Source organism: Sturnus vulgaris, chromosome 5 (assembly GCF_052056855.1).
Source record: "Sturnus vulgaris isolate bStuVul1 chromosome 5, bStuVul1.hap1, whole genome shotgun sequence".
Lineage (NCBI taxonomy): Eukaryota > Metazoa > Chordata > Aves > Passeriformes > Sturnidae > Sturnus > Sturnus vulgaris.
The window spans coordinates 31,040,630-31,060,994 of NC_142247.1; the positions used below are offsets into that span (position 1 = coordinate 31,040,630).

General features: G+C 40.2%; 2 protein-coding genes across 9 annotated transcripts in view; one reads left to right on the top strand and one right to left on the bottom strand.

Moving 5' to 3' along the window:
• Window positions 1-20,365, bottom strand: part of NCF4 (neutrophil cytosolic factor 4) — a 76,986-nt gene that overhangs the window by 25,257 nt on the left and 31,364 nt on the right. For 2 of the 6 annotated variants that reach the window (XM_088165346.1, XM_088165345.1), the window contains exons 1-2: window positions 12,882-13,018; window positions 937-1,062 (exon numbers count right to left, since the gene is read on the bottom strand). The exons of 3 other annotated variants lie outside the window; for them this stretch is intronic. The gene's annotated coding sequence lies outside the window, so the exon portion shown is untranslated. Of the gene's footprint in view, window positions 1-936; window positions 1,063-12,881; window positions 13,019-20,365 lie in introns of those variants that run through there. One more of the 6 variants, XM_088165348.1, reaches the window with a different exon arrangement.
• Window positions 8,739-18,599, top strand: PVALB (parvalbumin). Of its 3 annotated transcripts, none has more exons than XM_014885335.2 (5): window positions 8,739-8,825; window positions 9,264-9,331; window positions 11,267-11,399; window positions 11,741-11,850; window positions 17,025-18,599. In XM_014885335.2, the coding sequence occupies exons 2-5, from the start codon at window positions 9,271-9,273 to the stop codon at window positions 17,051-17,053; spliced, it is 333 nt and encodes a 110-aa protein (XP_014740821.1). In that variant the 5' UTR covers window positions 8,739-8,825; window positions 9,264-9,270; the 3' UTR covers window positions 17,054-18,599. The 3 variants fall into 3 exon arrangements, with proteins under 3 accessions (XP_014740821.1, XP_088021476.1, XP_088021477.1); XM_088165350.1 differs by having other exon boundaries at window positions 8,804-8,958; XM_088165351.1 differs by lacking the exon at window positions 8,739-8,825 and adding an exon at window positions 9,078-9,162.

Sequence of the window (20,365 nt, forward strand, 5' to 3'; positions counted from 1 at the left end):
AAGGGAGAAAGTGTTGGAAAAATAAGTCCCTAGGCAGCCAGGCGATAGTAACAGAAGACATGGAAGTATGCTACCTTAGAGGTCAACGAGGCTTTAGTATGCCCTGATATTTGCTTTTTCCTTTACAAATTACAGAGCAGAATTGTCGACAGAAGTGCAAAAAAAATAACTGAGATAATGAATTTCAGAGGCAAAATGCCAACCAGCACATCATTTGTGTCTTGCACGTCTCTGCATCATTCACAAGCAAGTTATTAATAATCAGTTTTCTGAAATATCTCATTCTTCTTCTTAAACACAGCAGCTTCTGTGCCCCAGTAAGATCAAAACTCAAAAGGCTTGAGAGGCTATTGCCTCTAAATAACCATCAAAACACCAAAGCCTGAGCCTAAAGTGCTGATGCATCTCTACCAAATGCATTGATGCTCTAATTCTAGATTACAACACTTCTTTTACCTACACGAGGAATATATACAAAGTTTTGAAAGCAGGAATTCAAGAAGGCCCTGCAGTAGGGTGATTTTAGCAACATTTTCAGGAAGGAGAAACAATGCAAATATCCAAGCAATAGAAGTATGCCCATAATGAGGATCAATTCAGATGTGCAAAGTATAAAAAAACGTAATGTAAGTTTCTATAAAAATGGTTAGTCCAATATATCTATTTCCTTTTTGCAAATAATTTTAAATTGTAGGAATAAGCTTTTTCACTTTCATAGGAAAATAAAGACATCTCCATACATAAAATTATTAACAATATGATGACTATCAGAAGGAATATTTAAAAGGAAATTGTAAGAAGTTGAAATACAGTGGAAATGGCAGGGAAAATACAGTTCCCTTAGGAATATGCCTGTAAGTCTTCATTTAATATTTTTTCTCCTGAACACAGAGGATAAGGATGTTACAACAGATAAATTTTCAATTTGACATTTACCTGAAGGGATCCCAGGTGAATACTGCTGGACAAGCTAACACTTGAATGTCTGTCCATTCTCTTAAGAAGTTTAGAACAGGTAGCAAGAGCAGAGATTTCCTTTCTGTAGTCTTCCATTTAGGAAATCTAAAGATATAGAGAAGTGGAAGTACAGAAGAATTCAGCGTTTGGGTCAGATTCAGGCCATGAACAACATGGAGATATTCTTTTGGTGCAAATAAGATAATTTTGTGTGTATTTGTTTATTAACAAGTGGACTGATGCTGTTCAACTCATTTCATCAGGCTGACTGAAACAGCACTACAGAATAATTACTTTTATTTATTGTTGTTCTACTTAGCTGGATTCAAATCATCACTTAACCTTGAGAAGATATCTCATTTACCAATTGTGTATATGGAAGAACTGCTTTCTGATGAAATATTGACAATAAATAAACAGCTGATGCAACAGTGGTCCTGTTCTGGTAATAGTTATAGACTTCTTTATCTAGTAATTTCCACTTGGGATGTGGGCAGCAAAGCCCCAACTTGCTATTTGAGCATCACAGCTATAAAATTCTTCCCACTTGCTGTTAATGCAGAAAGAGATGACTCTTTTACAAACCTTTGACTTTTAAATCCTTCTTAGTGGGTACTAACATCTCTGAAATGAATTATGAGTGCTTAAAAATATTTTTTAGAAAAGGAAAAAAAAAAAAGACAAGGAAAAAATAAAATTAAAAAGAAAAACCCCAACAGATTAATTAAAGAATTACTATCAAAATTTGGGTTACCATAGGATTCCAGCTGCTAAAACTGAAGTCCAATTTCCCCAAAAGCTGTTCACCCTGATCTTAATACTTTGTTCTCCTACCAGCAGCCTAGTGTAAATAGGAATAAGTAATGAAACCATCTTTCTGCTGTGCTGGTTTTTCTGGAATATAACCCCTGTGGTAATAATTACATGGGGCTTATCCATCCCAGTGTGAACACCACCAGAGTGTCAATTATGACAAATGCCTGAAACCCACAAGTGTCGGTTGTAAAGAAAACCAACTGTTTCCATTCTCTTAACCTTGGGGTCAGGGTTTCCCACTGGGACTAACAGCTTTTTTTCCTGCTGTAAATATCCATTTGAAGTTGCTAGGAGGTGTTACGATACACAGACCTACTCTTTCAGCACTTGTTTTTTTCTTGTTTGGTAATTTGAGCCTAACTCTCACCAGGGGTTTACACCTATATCTGTTTTTTATTCGTATTATCCCCTTTGGGTGAGACATTTCACTTTCTTTTCCACACCATTTGCAATACAGGCTGGGGAGTCCCCAAAGCCCACAGGTAGCATGGACTAGTAGTGACCTATTTCTTACCTCTGGGGTATCTCTTGCAGATATTTGCTATCTTCAGCTTTTGAGACAATTATCAGAGGAATGGAAAAATCAGTAAAAATGGAACCACTGAGCTTTGATCCTGGGAATGCAGCTTTCCCTCAGGCAAAGCCAAGAACCAGCCATTGCAGAGGAACTCATAATTAGTATATACAAAACAAAGGATATTTTCAGTAGTGTAAACAGTGACAGTGGACATAGATAAAAGCGTTTGGAGGAATGTAATCTCAAGGCAGTCAGATTATGACATCTTCCTCTAATCTTATCCCAAATCACAACCATTTTGGCCTAGGAACTTCACAAGCTGGATGTGGCCCATAGGAGTTTAATAACTTTCAGTGGATCTGTCTTCCACCAATTTGTCCACTTTCCTCTCCAACACATATAAGCACTCATCATCACAACACTCTTGGCAGACTAAATGTTCAGGTTGATCATCTGGAAGAATTTCTTCCCTGGAAGGATGGTTAAGTGTTGGAATGGGCTGCTCAGGGAAGTAGGAGAGTAAACATCCCAGGAAGTGTTCAGGAAATGACTGGATGTAGCACTTAGAGTTAGTAGTGTTCAGTCAAAGTTTGGACTTGATGATCTTGGAGGTCTTTTCCACCTTTAATGATTCTATTACATCTTTAACATATAAGGAAAATCCATGGGGAGCAAAAGATGGCTGGCTGGTATTCTTGAAGACTGAAGGTGCTTGTCACAACACATAACAGACATAGGAGATAGCAGCAAGGCAAACTTTCTGTTCTAAGGTGCTATGCTAGTGCTGTGATGATACCATCCCAAATTTTTGGATACATTGGCTGATAGGGACCTGAAGCACCTCATTATTCAGATTAGAGTTATTTATATGTGGTGGGAAAGAGAGAAAGAAATTATAATGGATGAGCATCCCCAGCTCCGCACTGTATTTGTATCCTAAAGGGGAAACCCAGCCCTAATCTTTTTGTGAATGAACTTGATTGATATCATAGTAAATATGCAATCACACTACCAAAACTGACAAGTGCAGTAACACAAACTTCCTTCCTAAATTCTACCATTTCATGCAGGTGAAATCTCAGAATCTCAGTGAGCCTGAGATTGCCACGACTCTCCACACCTTCCAGCTTCAGGAAGATTTGTATGAATAACCTAGATGTGTCAGATTTTGATTATATTCTTCTTACAAAAAAAAAAAAATCCCAACAACAAAACTCCTTTAAATTAATTAAATACTCGACATGTAACAAAGACCTCACTATATGCCCAATGTGGTCATAAATCTGCTTCTTTGTAAATAAGCCTTAGTAGGAACTAACTAAAAGGATAAAAAAGGATTTCCACTAATCAGGATTGCTTTCACATGGCTGAATTACACAGAAGAATCACAATGACTGTCCCTGTGCTTGCTGTCCTTTCACCAGTGGACAAATGCAATCATTCCAGTGGAATAGACAGAAATGGAAGTCACAGTCCATTAGCCAAAAGACTGTCCTACAATCCTCATCCTCTCTAAGCTGCCACAGGAAAGTAAAAGAGAAAAGTTGTTCTGCCAGCTACCCAATGGAAATGAAACATGCATCGAACAACCATGAGATACTGGTATCTCTAAATCAAAATCTAGTCTTGGTACTACACCAAGGGTTTATAATATAGAAAAGTGTAATGCAAACCCCACACAACTGAATTTAGCAAAAAGTATATGATGACTGTTCCAAAGACAATGCACCATTCGGTTGAAACATTTGGACCCACAAGAGCCAGCTACCTCACACTGTAGTTATCACCTGCTCTGAACTAAGGTATGGACACAGTGTTTGTGAGAAATTAGGAACACTGCTGAAAAGCAGTATTACTTCCTATACTACACACACTGTAGTATGGTGGCACAGGGTTTTTTTTAGTTTACAGTAGCACACTGTAAACTCAAAAACCACTACAGGAAGTGTAATAGGAAAAAAATGAGAGAGAACACAAATTATTGAATTAACCTTTGTCATGTTTGATTCAATAAAGCTGCCTCTTCAGAAATTATCTAAAGCTGCTGGAGTACTTCCAATTTATCACAGAACTCAGCATTTAAATTATACAGGCAGCAGAGAAATACTTTTAAATATTCTTCTCCCATACATACCTTATCTTTCCTCACTTCTAGGATCAATTAATCAAGTTAGAAAACTCAGAGCTCACATTTGTAGCACCTGCCTCTCCCAAAAGATAATTTCCATTGTATCAGAAAACCTTGGTTGCTTTTTAACCTAAGAAATGTTGGATTTGAGTGCTAAAACAGAAAAAAACCCTTTTTTTACTAATAAATCTACTACAGATAAATGCAGTGCATAATCCTTTATAAAATATTTTCCCTTGCCAGAAAAACATTAAATATCAGGAAACATGTTCCCAAATGGATTACAGAATGGCAAATACATTTCATAGGCATTTTTATTGTTGTTATTATTACTTGACAGAGTAAAAATAGAAGAGTCTTCAAAGGTGTCTTTCCTTGGAATAAGCAACTCAGCATAAAGAGAATTTATATGCTGAAAAGGTTACAGTCAATGTATTATGGCTGCATATATAGAATCTCTCCATTTACAATTCCCTTTCTCTCCCAAGAAAGTGCAGGTTGTAAATTTTTTAGACTTCTACAGCACCTTGCCCAGTGGAGCCCTGAATGCAGTTTTTGCATGCCCCTGTAAGTATGAGCAATCAGAATTACATAATTGAGTTTGCTGTTGCCTGCAGGAAAAAAAAAATATTTCTTACTTCCTTCAGGGCCAAGAGATAGAGCTGAATGTTGTAGCTTCAGGTGCAGGAGGCAGTTTAGATCTGTTCTATTTTGTTACAAGTAGTATCTGTCAAAGCTACAGAAAGAAAAGGCCAAGCTCTGGAGCTTAGCTTTATTTTTCCTCACACCCATGAGGGGGCTACATCTTCCTATTCCCTTCGTGAGCAGAGTCCCATCTCTTGAACTGAACCTCCTAATGCATCATGATCTCACCAATGCCGCTTTCCTCTGATGCATGATTCATGGTCCTCTGCAAAACGTTTTCCCTTGCCAGAAAAACATTAAATATCAGGAAAAGTGTCCCTAGATGAATTACACAATGGAAAATACGTCTCAATGGAATTTTTATCGTTGTTATTTGCCTATTTGTCCCTTAACAGCTCACTTGTACTGCCTGTCCCTTAACATTCAAGTTCCACGCAGACCATCAGTTTGCCAATGTAATGGGTTTTCACAGCCAGGGGAAGGTAAGCGCCAAAGATTATTAATAGCGTTCCTCTATTAGTTAAGGGAAAGATAAATGTGACACCACCAACAAAACCCCTGAATATCTGATACCAGTGAGGAGTGGGTATCACCTGCCAAAAATAGAAAGAGAGAAAGAGATTATATAAGTGGGGTTCCTACCTCGAGTTCCACCTCTTTTTGACCACCTCCCTATCTAACACCTTTTCAAGCGTGCTTACAAGAGATCCAAGAGGTAAGTAGCAAGAAAATGCTCAAATTTCCACAGCAAACGTGGATTCACCAGCTCTGGGCAAAGAAGCAGGACCTTCGCAGATCAGGGTATCTTCCTTCATTCCTGCCTCATCCCCTTTCCATAAACAAAAGCCCAGAAACACAGAGATGCAAATCTCTCAAACACTGAGGAATGGCTCCCCGCAAAGAAGACTCTAAATGCGAAGACTAGATCATTGAAAGGAGTAAATAGGTGAACTCACTGACGGGAAATGAGAAGAAAAGCAGGAGAAAAGGTGGAAATGACAAAACTGGAAAAGTGAGGGAAGAAAGTGAAAGAGAACTCGAGCAAGGGCTCTCGAAGATATTTTACTGACATAGCCAGCTGTGAACTGAAGACAGAAAACCCTCGACATCCACAACAAGTCTAGAAATGGCACCTCTATTTCTGCACAGGTGATTGTAAGCGATGGGATGAAGTTGCTCTCTTTGGTGTGGTCACTAGGAAGCTAAAGGAAATGTGTGACCCTTTTTGCAAAGGACCGCCGTCTTTCTGCTTCAATTCTTGGTGTGAGAGCTTCGTGCTGTTCAGGAAATTCTCCCAGAATTGTTTGCTTTTGGCAAGGGTGGGCAGATTTCTACTTAATTTATTTGGTCGTTTACTTAATAACAATATCATTCTGGCGCTGGTGGAAGGGGGAGTTGATCTACACAAAAGTTTTGGTGGAGACAACTTGGAAATCCACGGTGTGGATCTTGCAAACAGTTTGGGCAGGAAAATTGGCAAAATCTCAGAGATAAAAGAAAATGCGTCATTCATCTCGCAGGGATGATGAGAAAAGGATGAAGGGTCGAGCGAGAAACTGTCAATTCGTGAAACGCCTTTTTTATTAGAATAACAGTTTTGACTACAGGTTGAAGGCTAAAAGCTTCTGGAAATTTGCTAGCTGTGCTGAAAGAGAGACACTGCTGAGGCTGGAGCTGGGCCTCAGCCGCTCCTCCATGTCAGATCCCAGCTGTCCGGTTCGCAAACCCTGTGCCGCTGCTTTCACCTTTCTGGCTGCAGAGCGTACACAGGGCTTCTGAGCGGGGGGAAATGTTATTTACGCTCTACAGATGGCTCCACCTGATCTGAAGCCTCATTTTTCTGACACCTCTCACTTTTCGCCTCCACAGCATGATTAGGCCGTAGAGGGCTGACAGATCCGATGACGGAGGGAAAGCGAGGCAGTTCGCGCATCGTTAGGGATGCAGAGCGAGCCGCCGGCTTCCCATCCCCAGGACACAGACGCGGAATGCGCCTCTGGCCGGTTCGCTTGGCATGTTAAGGCTAGTTAACCTGATCAGCGTCTGCCAGCACAGCAGGCAGCGCTGCGTGTCGCCTCTGCCAGCCACCAGCTCCAGTTACCCCCGAGGGCAGCCCTCCAAATGTGCTCTGCCTCGTCAGCAGAGCGGGGTTAACACCGAAACGCGAGTCACCCGCTGGGAGAGCATCTTCCCTGGCGGGTGGGCAGGTGCGTTCCCGTTTGTAGGGACCTAAAAGGAAGCGCTGTGGCTCAACAAGGGGTTTGCAAAAGATTCGTAAGAAAGGGGAAAAGCCTGCGGAGACTCAGGCCCAACTCCTCTTCAGACCGCACCGATGCTGCATTCAGCAAAGCAGGGAAAGCAGAGGAAGATGTAGCACTGGGCTGGCGGTGCCTGCACTGGGAGCAAGAAGAGATTGTCCTCTCTTCCCTCAGTTAAGGATAGGTAAAGGGACGTCAATTTCATAAGATATGGCGCATTGATCTCTGGCAAATAGCTGCATATTGATGGTCTGCACTTATCCTAGGTTTAAAACGGACTAACAATAGGGTTCTAACCCTGAACTACGCTAAAGCAAGAGATTCCAGTACCCCGGTCCTGTCTTTACTGCACCCTTCCACCCCCCAGCCCCAAAACAACGGGGGCCGCTGGGTGAGAACGACCCATGCGGGAAGGTGCGCAGAGGTCTTCTGTGGGGCTGCTGTTTATCTCGGTTCAGCATCCCAGCGCTCAGCTCCTCTTTCCCTGTAAAGCAGGGAAGGATGCGTTCAGCCTAGGGAAAGGGACTCGGCCCCATCATCCATCTCCTTGCTTGTCCTTGGAGAAAACTAAGCATCTCTTGCATCTCGGGAAATACATGGAAAGAGGAGGCCGGAGGGGAAGTTCCAACGAGAGAAAAACAACAGTCCCTTCCACAATGAAGAGACGACCTTTAGGAAAGAAAAAGAGAAGAAGAAAGAAAGAGGAAAAAAAAAAGGATGGGGCTCTTACTTTTAAAAGCACCGAGCAATTATTGACAGCACAGCCCGAGGTTCTGCACCAGCCGCCCCCTGCTCTCCAGCGGCCCCATTCAGAGGAGAGGTGTGATTGTGGCAGCGGGACCGGGCCGTACCCGTCGATCGCGCCAGGGGATCTCGCTGCCACCGCTCTGTCCTCCCCCGTCTCTCCTGGAGCAGCGTTGCCAATAGTCCTGCAGAGATCTGCCCTACTACTGGGCCCTAACCTTGGCTACCTCAGTCTAATGGCTCCTGCCCAAACCCTGAGAGCAAGTTGGACTACCTGCCATATTTTATGTGAAAAATGGGCAGAGATTCTTGGAGGAAAAAAAACAACCCTAGAAAACACATTACAAATCCTAAACGCTTTCTTTTTTTGACGCTAATGGGAAGTGCCCGGTCCCGCCTGAGAAACCCACTACAGCACAGGAGCTCCTCACGAGTGTGTTGTCACCTCGCATCTCGTTTTGTCATACCCTATCGCGGAAGATTCTGCAGCATATTGTGCATTACAAACGGGATCTGTAGGATTCGCTGGGATGTGATAATTAATTCAGTGAGGATGATGCTTAATATGGACTGGCCCGAAAGAAACAAGGTCTAAAAGGAATATGTGTGTGAAGGGGAGGGGGGAGGGAGAAGGGGGAGATGTTTTAAAGTGGTTGAACGATAAGGCAAGTGTTCAAAAGCTACATTTGCTTCCCGACCTCAAGAGCAGCTTGAAGCTTGGCATATGCTGCAGTTCCTTACACATCACCAAATATAACCGGTAAAGCTCATCCTGACTTACTAAAGGAAAAGGCTCTGCTCTGCACCACTAGTTTGTCCACTGCACCCGAGGACTTGACCTTGGCAAAACTCTTTCTCCAGCCGGTATCACAGCAGACTCTGGCGCTGCTCCAGTAAGGCTTAGGATCCAGCCTCCAGGGAGCGACCCCCACCCGCGTCCTCCCCCACCCCAGTCCCCACAAAGGCATCCCCGTGCCCTCTCTTTAGCTGAGCCCTCGCGTCTGTGGACTACTTGGGGCTCTGCAAACTGGAGAGCGACAGCCCACAGCACTTATCCACGCAGAGCTATAGAGCTGGCACGAGTCCAGCCTTTCCCGGTGTGCCATCCCCACACAGCACTGCAGCTTTGGTCATATGAGCAGAAATGATGAGAAAAGCACTTTTTAATCTTTTCGCACTTGCTTCCCTGTTCAAACAGTTGCAGGATGGCTATGACTGACTTGCTCAACGCTGAGGATATCAAGAAGGCTGTGGGAGCCTTTTCAGGTGAGTGGTTTTTTTCCTTTTTTTTTTTCCTTCTCTCTTTTCCTCCTTTCATCTCTTCAGGTTATTATAGCTGTGCATTTATTTTAGCTATGGGAAGATTAGAGGAACTAGCTAGACAAAATTTCAAATGAGGATGTGTTTTCAGATGTTCATTGAATGCCTCTGACAGGTTTATGAAGTACAAGGCTGCATCCTCAGCAAAGTTGTCCTGCACATTACAGAGGTGAAATATTTATTTTAAAGGAAAGTAAGCAGTAACTGCAGACAGGCTTTGTTCTACCGAGAGGATACTTTCAAAGGGAACAAACCCCTCGCCGAACCAAGCTGCATTATATCTCGGTGTGGGATAGAGAAGTCAGCAGTGGATGTCGGCAGCTTCCCACTCATTCCTGAAATTTAGTTTCAGATGTTACAGAACTGCTGTTTCCCGTTTCAAGGATATAAGAAACTACTTTTGTACTTTCTATGCAGAATCCCCGGGTGGGCTTTGCTTTTCGGGATGGACAGAAGGCAACAGTAGAGTAAGCGGGTGCACTGCTCGACTGCAGGGGCTCCCTGCAGGTCGAATGGCTGCAGTGGTCCACACTTCCCTCTCGGACTCCTCCGGGTATCAGATGTTCCCTACCCCTCTCATTCATCACGACCCCCAAAACTGACAGCAAACCCTCTTCGTGTTTACAGAGATTCAGGTAGTTAAGGTTGCTCTCAAAGAAAGCCAGAAATCGTGCTCCGGGATGCACGTTATCCCCCCCCTCCCCCAAACTACCTGGCTGACCGCACCATCCCGGGGAGCCGCCTCTGTCTGTCCTGCTCTGTGCGATGACCTTCCCGAACAGACAGAAGCGCAAGACCCGCTGAGCCCGGCTCAGCTCAGAAGCCGGAGAGTCAGAGGGAGCGACAAATTGCTTTGCTCGATCCAGCAGCTGTTTTACTCATTAGCTTCCATTGTTCTACGGCCATCTCCAAGTCCCCGAGCAGATGCAATTAGCAGCAACTAATGACAGATCAGGAAGATCTCAGGCAGATCACGGAAGACTGAGCCTTCTTCATTTTATGTAATGGGAAAATTTAATGCGGCGGGAATAAGAATGCATGGGGAAGGAAAAAAAAAAAGTCCACCGCACGTTTTGGAGGTCACTGTATGGTATTTTCAATCCACATCACAGTTGTTAGGCTACCTGGGTGGGACAAAAGCGGCTGCGGTTAAAGGACAATGGAGGTGGAGCAGGTAAACTCGGCTCCGATTTCAAGGGCTCTGGGTTGTTTGGTTTTTTTCCTCCCCGGAGACAGCTCCTCACAAGGTCTTGCAGGCAGCGCGCCGTGCAGCACTCCCTTGCAGTGTCTGAGCTCACACATCACGATTGCACATTCCTTTAGCGGTTGAAATGTAACACTGATTTCTAGTAAGTCTCCAGGAAAAAAACCAAACAGTGAAACACTCTGAAACACTTCTCGCCAATGCTTGAGCAAGAGCATTTTTGGTTTTTTTCTTCCTGGGCTGGAAATGTCAAAAACTGACAGATATTTATTAGTCAGAGTCCACTCTCAGATGTCTGATCTAGTGTGTAAAACTTAGCAAAAAAAAAAAAAAGGTTCAGGGCACTGAAATGAGACCAAGCACATTAGACCCCAGCTCCCAAAGCTCCCAAGTCTATCACAGACTTCTTGTGTGACCTTGGACGAGTCTCATCCTTCTGTAGCTCAGATCTTCATCTGCAAAGAGGGGACATTGCCCCTCTGCCCCTTTGTTTATTTCCATTAGCACCTGTGAAGCATGGACGATTACAGTGAGTAAACACAGCTCCTACCACAGTGGCTCCACTGTTCCTCCCAGGGCAGGAAAAACAGCAGCATGGAGGAAAACCATGGGTATGTGTTGGTGTGTGTGTTTCAATGACTTTTCTAAGCAGTTCCCTGGTTTTTCATCTCTTATAGCGGCTGAATCTTTTAACTACAAAAAGTTTTTCGAGATGGTAGGATTGAAAAAGAAGAGCCCGGAAGATGTGAAGAAGGTTTTCCATATTCTTGATAAAGATCAGAGTGGCTTCATTGAAGAGGAAGAATTGAAGTAAGTAAAGTTACATCCTCTCTCAAATATCCCCGCCTTAAGAGTCTAATTTTCTGTGGGTTAGTTTTACAAGACTATGGGTAGTAACACACAGCTCAAACTCTTGACTACTATTTGTGCACTATGCCAGTTGTTTGCTGAACACATGATCTAAAGAGTGTTGGCGTGTTGTCACTTGGATTGCAGGATCTCTGAAACACGTGAATGGTCAGTACTTTACAGGTAGTTCTTCAGCCAAATGCAGTTTCAGAGTAAAGTGCTTTTGAATGTTAAAGAAGGCGAAAAAACAAGCAAAAAACCCCCAAACCAACCTTCCTTTTTTTCCTATGCCTCCTCCTTAGGTTTGTCCTGAAGGGCTTTACCCCAGAAGGAAGAGACCTATCAGACAAAGAAACGAAGGCTCTTCTGGCTGCTGGAGATAAGGATGGTGATGGTAAAATTGGCGCTGATGGTATGTAATTAGAGGAGTAAACTTTGACAGTAACAACCGAATACTACCCTTACACAAAAGAACTGAGGAAACCTAGGAATCACTGCAGGCTGTGACCTTCTGAAGGGCACAATTAGGGTTTAATGAAATACCAAGTCCTGCTCTACGTTGCTTGGAGGTGTTAGAGGAAGACGAGCCGAGTTGTGACACTAGAGGGGGCAGGAGCTCACAGAACCCGGCTGTGGGTCGGGCACTCCGCAGCACAGGACTAAGTACTCAGCCAAACTCTACTTCAATTACTGTAATTTGTCTGTTGATATCAGTGGAGTGAGGATCAGGACACTGCGAGTTCAAGGAGACGGAGGCTTGACTATAAAGTTTAGAAAGAATAAAAGCTGAGCGCCAGCATTTCTGCTTGATGTTTAGGTAGCAGGAAAGTAGCGAATGACTTAGCAAAGCAATGCTCTTAAAATTCAAAGTACACCCATTTTGCTACAGGATTTCTATACAATAAGTCTATCCAGCTTATGGTATTGTTTACGTGTGTCTTCACACCTAAGAAAGCTTGTCACTCCCCCTTACTGAATACGAGAAATACAAGAAAAAAACAACCTTTCCTCTCACAGCATTGCTTAAAAAGCTAGTGCTATTTTCTATTCTCCCTTGGGATGAATCAGCTTAGCCCATATACAAAACTTCTCCTTTTTCCTCTTTTTTGGAAGTGAGAGTGAATGAAACACACTGAAGGAGACAAGAAGAGATGCAATTCTAAACTAAAACTTTCCTCATTGCAGGAGATAGAAGTTTGTGGCCAGAGTACTAAATCACCTAGAGAGCAGGCAATTGCTAGGGTTTTGACATATCGATAAGCCATATCATAAGTTGAAATCTAAAAAATACCTAAACCTCCTCATACCTGTCTGTTACCTAACCTCTGCGAGTTTTAAAAAATGTTATCTCAAAAAAAAAAAGTCAAGAGAGAAATAAAAAGCAGTTAACTAACACAGTCTCCCAAATTAGAAGACAACACACAAAATCAGCCATTGACTTACCAGTCAGGTGATGCACACTGGCTTATCCGTGACTGTGGCCATGTTCATGGACCAAAGCTTCTTAATTTCTCCAATCATGACTATATTATGGTTTAGGTGAAGCTCCTGATAAACTTCAGCAGTGCTGCTGAATCCAGTGTGAATGTCATTTCTTGAAATTTCATATTCTTTATGAGTCTTCTTTATATATACTGAAATTAGTGATAGTAGTACTAAAATCAGTGGGCAAGTTTTTCAAAAGAAAACTTTATTCAGGTAAGTAAGCTTACAGCTGATCCACCAGCCTCATATCAGATACTTTTTCAGCTATTCCAGAAGGCTGCAAATCAAAATTAATCTTAATTGGAATAAAAGAACAATATTGCATAATGATTTTGGTTTGAACAAGAAAATACAGCATTAACCTTTATATTTAAGATTATCATAACTTTTTTCTTTGAAACAATGCCTGAAACCCAGTACATTGTAATAAAGCAATATGAAATGCCTCTTCTTATCTCTTTCTTCTGCACTTTTACTGTTCCCTAACTTTGAAATGAAATTACTGTGTTTACACTTGATAATGAGAAGAGAATAATGTGCTTTTTCCTTTTGATTCTTCTGACCATATCCCTACCATACAACACAAACAGTTTCTTTTCCATTTCTTAAATTTGACTTTAACAGCCAATTTTTATAGCAGAAAGGCTTGAAATATATACAAAAGTTAACAGCTCTGACTGTGACCAAAGGACAAGGAGGACAGATACTTCCCAGCTTTTCCTTTGGCCCATAAATCCAATTCAAGAATATAATTGCATATGTAAATAAAATGTAAAGTCACAAATGTACACCACACTTCATATGCAGTATTGCAATGCTGTATTTCTGTTGCAAACCAATTTTGCTTCCCTGCAGCCGAATTGTCAGGCATCACTTCTACCCTTTGTTTCAAACATCAGCTTCCTAAATCACTAAACTATTGCAAACAAACAGCCTTTCACAGGGGTTAGTGTTAATTCTGATGGCTCTTGAATGCTGTCCCTCAGGAGCCCACAGCACTTGTAAGAACTGATCTTTAGGAATTTTTAACACCACAGAGACAACTTCCTCAGATGTATCATCACAAACATTAATCCCAACCTAATCAGCCTTCTTCTTGCTGGGGTCTCACATTACAAATTTTCTCTTAGGTCTCTTGCTTTAAACCTTTCCTCATTCCTGCAAGACCATTCAACTCTGAAATAGTTTCAGCAGTTTATCTCTTGTCTGATCAGGGTTTGAACTTGTGGCTGATGAAGCAGTTTCAAAGAGATGAAAACTTGCAGCCAGTTCGTGTAAGACATGATCATCTTCTTTGCAGTGTCAAACCCCCTCCATATTCCGCCAATGTGGTCAGAAGATGATGAATCAGAAAAAAATTGCAGGTCAAGGCCAGGCTACCTCATAACATAAGCAACCTTAGCTTCCAGGTCGGGCTGAAAAATTATGCTGAAGCAGCTCTACTAGCTTCAGGAAAATATTTATAAGCAAGAGGAGAAAATAATATTAATATTTCTAGTCACAATGTTGTTTTAAATCTATTTTGTGTATTGGCATTGGACATGCAAATCACGCCTTTTAGTTTCTTGATATTAATAGATTGAGAAAGTACATAGAGAACTTGCAGAGATCATGCACTGTGGGCACCACAAATCCAAATTTTTATCCCTGTAAATCAGAATGGTGCAAAAATGTGACATTAAGCATGCAAAATTACAACTATTAAGTCATGACCTTGTCAGGTGAAAGCCATAGCAACAACAAAAAAAAAGATTTTGAATCCTTTCTTCTCTTATCCTGCTTTGTGCTCTTCTATCTTCTAAAATAAACTAGTGTAAGTCATTACTCATAAAGTTTCCTAAACAGATTTGCTGTTGTAAAGAAAACGTAAAAAACATGATCTGATGAGAGAAATCACGAGCCTACAACACGTCCTCTGTAATCATGTCTGTCATTTCAGTAAAATACTAGAGGACATGCATTAGGCTGGTATATAGTACTAAACTGTACTGAACACAGTGAAACAGTCCTCTCCTTTTAAGTCAGAGCTTTGATACAAAACAGCCAGTAACTTATATTACAAAATGGTCTAAATCCTTGCAATTTAAAGCCACTATTAGTGCAAAGAAAGACATAATTTAATTTTGTTTGGAAGGGTAACTACAACTGGAAACAAGGATGTAGCAAATCACAAGGATTCCACCACTAAGAGGCCAGTCAGAGGCAATAACCATTTATAAGAGACTGATATACTGTGCCTTATCCCAGAGGTTTTGCATATATGAGTACACTTTGTAACAATGCTTCTACAAGCCACCTGTTGTTGGACTAACCGTGATACAAAAATGAGTAGTGAACTAATTTAGAAGATTATTCAACTGGAACATCTTTGAAATATTTAAAATACATTGAAAATCCTGGGAAAAGTGAAATTGTTGCAATTATTCAAGGAGTATTTTATGGTTTGATGGCTATCAGAAAGTACCTGTGAAATATATTCCTATTAAGTGATAATAGCACCATCAAAACGTATAATAGAAAATATTTGGCTGCAAGTCTGAATAGCCTTTTCCAAATATATTCTATAGATACGAATTAGTATAAAAGGTATTTAATTTAGCTTGTTTTAACAGTACATGCATAGTTAGCTTTCCTTTTCGGAAAAGGTTTGATCCATTGCAGTTCATGTTTCTCTCTGCAGAACTTATTCACATAGAGATTGAATAATCATAGCCTTTCTCCATTTCTGCCCAGAATAGCTGGGGTTTTTATCACAAGCACTTTATGCTATCTCTTAAATTCAGTTTGTAACACTTTCAATCTATGTACCCACCATGTACAGTATTTATATATGTTTTGTGTTAAGTAATCTGCATCACTAATCCTAATTTGGATTTCCATCTTTCAAAATGATGGATAAATTTGGAATTAATTTAAACCCTCTGATATTTTTTATTTCTCAGTCTGGTTTGTCTGCATTTGGCAACATGTTTTTTGGACACACCATCAAAAGTGCAATCTGTTTGCACAAAACAGTCAATTAAGATCTCAGTTGTTTACAGTTTAGCATTTTTCAACTAAACACTAGAATATTCTTTAAAGTGTCTAATTTTCGTCTTCTTTTTTAGTTGCCAGGCTTTATTCTTCATTATGTCAAACTTCAGTAATTTTTTCTCGAGCCTTCACAGACGACTGCCTCCCCTATTTGTCATTTTCCTCTCAGCTGATTATGTTAAACCCATAAACCACTCTCTCTGCATACTCGCTAATCCCTTTATCGTCTTTGTTGTCCTTCTTGGGATTCCCTCCAGTCTGTCATTTCCAGTGCTCTGAGGCACATAAAACTGTGCAAGGTATTCTCATGTGTAACTCTTCCAAGGTTAGATGGAGTTAGGAATTATAACCAGGCAGCTATTCACCAAGATACAAATGTGCCTTTCTCATGCTTTATCTCCCTGCTGAAAGGCATTTTATATACTAAAGCATAAAATAACCCCAAACTGCAGATAGATATGTTTATGTAAATATTATGGATGTACCACTAATAAAAGCCACAGGGTAAAATCCCGGCTCTGACACCACAGGAATTTTTCTCATCCTTACAACATGGTCAAAATTGCTACATAGGTTGGTATCAGCCTTCTGTTTTTATAATCTGTCTTTTTCATTTAATTTACAAATACAAAATTGAGTTTAAACGCAATATAATTATAATAAGGGACATGAATACTTTGAGAGACTCATTAATGATTCTCTTTGCCAAACTGTGATATAAAAGAAATTTATCTCACTGCAAGATTAAATTTTTAGTTCTTGCCTTCAACCCATTGAGATTTACAAAGAAATAACCAGGAACTAATCAAGCTCTTCAGATGAATAGTGGTAGAAGTCTTACAGTCTGGCATGTATAGCAGCATTTCTCCCTTACGTTCAAAAAATCCTTTCATTTCACCGTAAGATTTCCCAAATCATACTTTCCCTTTAATTAACTTGGATTTCTTTGCTCTTCTGTTATTGTGATGTTTCTGCTACCCCAGTGACTCTGTATTCATTGTAGTAAGCTTCCTCCTTCTTTAAATTTTGTTTTTTTTAATATTTTTAAAAATTCTTTCCTTTCTCCAGAATTTGCAACTATGGTGGCTGAATCATAAAGGCTTTGACCAATGCAAACCCTTCACCCATCCTTCACTGCCCAATTCCAACCACCTCCTGCTGACTGCTTTGGCTCCTGTTCTATTTATTTATGTTATTTTATACTCCAGCTCTGTTCTCTGCAATCCTGCAACTCTGTAATTGTGCTGAAAGACACTGTTAAAATAATAAAGGTCACATCAATCTGGGCTTTCTTCTCTCTCACTACAACTTGTTTCTTATTTCATGTAGGCTTGGCACACGCTGAGAGAAAATGTTACTGGGTTTTTTTGCTGACATCCCTGCTGCTTTATCCCTAGCTAGGGTAAAGTAGGAAGACATTTTTTAAATTATTCGGGATAAAACATTCATATAATGAGTCATTCAGTCCAAGTCCTGAACTGTGGCAAAACTGACTGCATCATTTTTAAGCCATCCCTACTAAACAAATGCATACTCATAGCCTGGAAAATCTCTAGTGATGGAAAATCTCTAGTGATGGCAATTACCCAACTTCATTTGGCAGTTGGTTCTTTCAATTTAATCAGTGTTATAGCTAAAAAGTATTTCCTAATATTTAAACTACATCTCCCCTGCTGCATTTTGGTGATCAGTAAATTGATTGTTGTCTGTATCATTTGTAAAATTTGCCCAGTGCAGGGGGATTTTTGGATAAAATGCTTGACGGGAATATCAGTTGGTGCCAATCATGCATGAAGATAATTTCGTAAACTATTAAAAAGCAGTCACTTCTGAAACACAGGGAATGTTTACGAGCAATGTTACACAACTATCTAGGACAGGAAAAATGGCATACTCACAAGAAATAACAATATGAATTTCAGGAAAAAGAACACCAAGATTCAGGTGTGATGCTGCAGTTGATAATCCCACTGTTAAAACAGTAAATCAGAAAATCCCGTCAAAAAAATTTATTCTAAAACTTTATCAGAGAAGAGAATATCTTCTTTGGAGTTACATATAGGAAACTGTGATTTATGCTAAGGAAATGATTAGCCAATGGTAAGCCTATAACAGAGCTCAATACTTATTTCCCAAATCCTGTTCAGTAACTTTAGCACCAAGTTTTTTACCTGTGTTATTGGGGGGTGTTTTGCTTTTAAAGCAAAGACTAAAGCAGGGGGAAAATCCTTTCAGGCAACATCTCCCCTGCCTTGACAGAACATTGATTATTACTGCAGTAAAAAGGAAGGGTATCTTCCATTTCTGTATTCCAAACTATTCCCCGCAGCAATAATACGGTATTCATTTTAGATTTATTATCACCAATTTAGTAGAGACAAAAAGATAAGGCTGAAACCCTGCCATCATCACACTGTACAGAACACCATCCTCTGCCACAGCAATTACCCCACGCTACTCGGGAAGCCAATAAACGTTCCCTAAAGCCATTCTAGATCCTCCCTCTGTAGTGACTCGCAAGGAAGACTCTTTGCTGAAGATGCTGAGCGTTCAAAAGAAATCCTTTGGTTTTGCACACTGTATATACGGTTCTGAAGGATGTATTGATTTTTAAGTATTCTAAATAAAGCAAATGAAAACGGATTGCAGTCGAGCGAGTTTTTTTCCTGCTTTTTCTCGGCAGCTGCTGACCTCGTGTGGCAATAAAGCCTCATTACAGGGCTACGGAAAAGGCATCCGGCACCCCGGTACTGCAGCAGCAAGAATGAAGGTCCAGGGAATCCGAGAACTGACATACAAGTCGCTGTATAAACAAAGCCCTTTATAGCCCATTTCTATTCTCTGAAGCTTCAAGAATTTGTATTTTAATGCTTCACTGGATGGCACGAAAGCTGAGATTTTATCCAGGGCTTCAGAAAAAAAAAAAAAAAGGCAATAGAACAAATAGCAAATAAATAAAGCCACTAATGAGTCTAAAAATAATTATAGCAGATTACGTGAAATAAATCAAGCTACAGCAACATCAGTGACGATATTTCACTAGCATAAAAGTCTGAATACCCCAATGATCCCTGCTTCAGTCTTCCTTCATGTTGTTACCTCAATCACTCTGGAGCAAGCAATGCTGAGTGCCTAATTTGGGCTGAAAATTTTCAGCCATATAGTAATGAAGAAAGTGAAAAGAAATATCCTTTACTTTCAAACTGAAAAAGTTATAATGAGTAGAGAGACTTCCAAAATACCATCTTTACTTTTCATGCTGACTGTATATTTAAAACCTGCATTTGCTCAGTTTATTCAAATATGCAACTGGTATACTCAGATCCTGTATTCTGAGATCTTATACTCAGAATTCTCAAAAACTCTATTTGAACACATTTCTTTTTTCCCCACTGCATTTTAAGTTAGAAGCTAAAATTTCAATATGCATCTATCACCGCAAAAAAGAAAAATTCAAAGACAAATGTAATATAAGTAAATATCTGCCCAAAGACAAAATGACCATTTTATCAATTGCCATCAAACTACTACTTTCCTTTCATTTCTGGATCTTCAATGTTTCTCTTAGACTCATTTTTCCCACACAAATTTCTTCCAAATATTCTCCAAATCTTCAGTTGTTTCCTTTCAAATTTAAAAAAAATCATCATTTTCCTTTTAGTTGGATGCTATTTGCACATGACACAAAATACAGCAAACACATACAAAATTTGAAATTTGCAATAAAATATAAAACAAAACATTTCATATACAAAATATTGAATTATTCATTCTTATATTGCTCTTGCTGTAATGTCTTTGAGACTGTCACAGAAACCACTATAAAGCCTGAAGAAAGCAGAATTTGCTACAAAATTTAATCAGGCTTTCTGCTCAATGTGGATTACAGTATGCTTGACAAATACAAAAACATCCACACTACCCTGCAATTTGCTGTTTCTTGAAGAAAGATGTTTTAATTTTCAGATGCATAAGCAAAGGAGCAAAATTACATTTCTCCAAGAAACATTTACCTTAAATTTCTTAATTGCCATCTTCCATCTTCTTTGCCCTTAACACTACATGATCCATAATTTTCTTCCCTGTTGTAATACAGTAGAAGTTATAAAAGAAAAAAAACCAAAACTTCAGCCATCCTATTGAAGACAAATTTTTAAATAGTCAGTACATATCCTTTACTTAGATTATATCCAATGGTTTGCAATAAGACACAATTGAATGACAAAAAAATAGGCACGACTTGTTCATACTGGTATTCTGTATTGCTAGAGAAGAAATTGCTCACTCTGAGCTACAATTCAAGAGGAAGAAGAGCCAAATCCTCAAGTCATAGCTGAACCGTCACTTCCTGACAAATGACGTTGGCATTCAACAGAAAGAGTTTGCATTAGCAGACTGTCACCAACTCT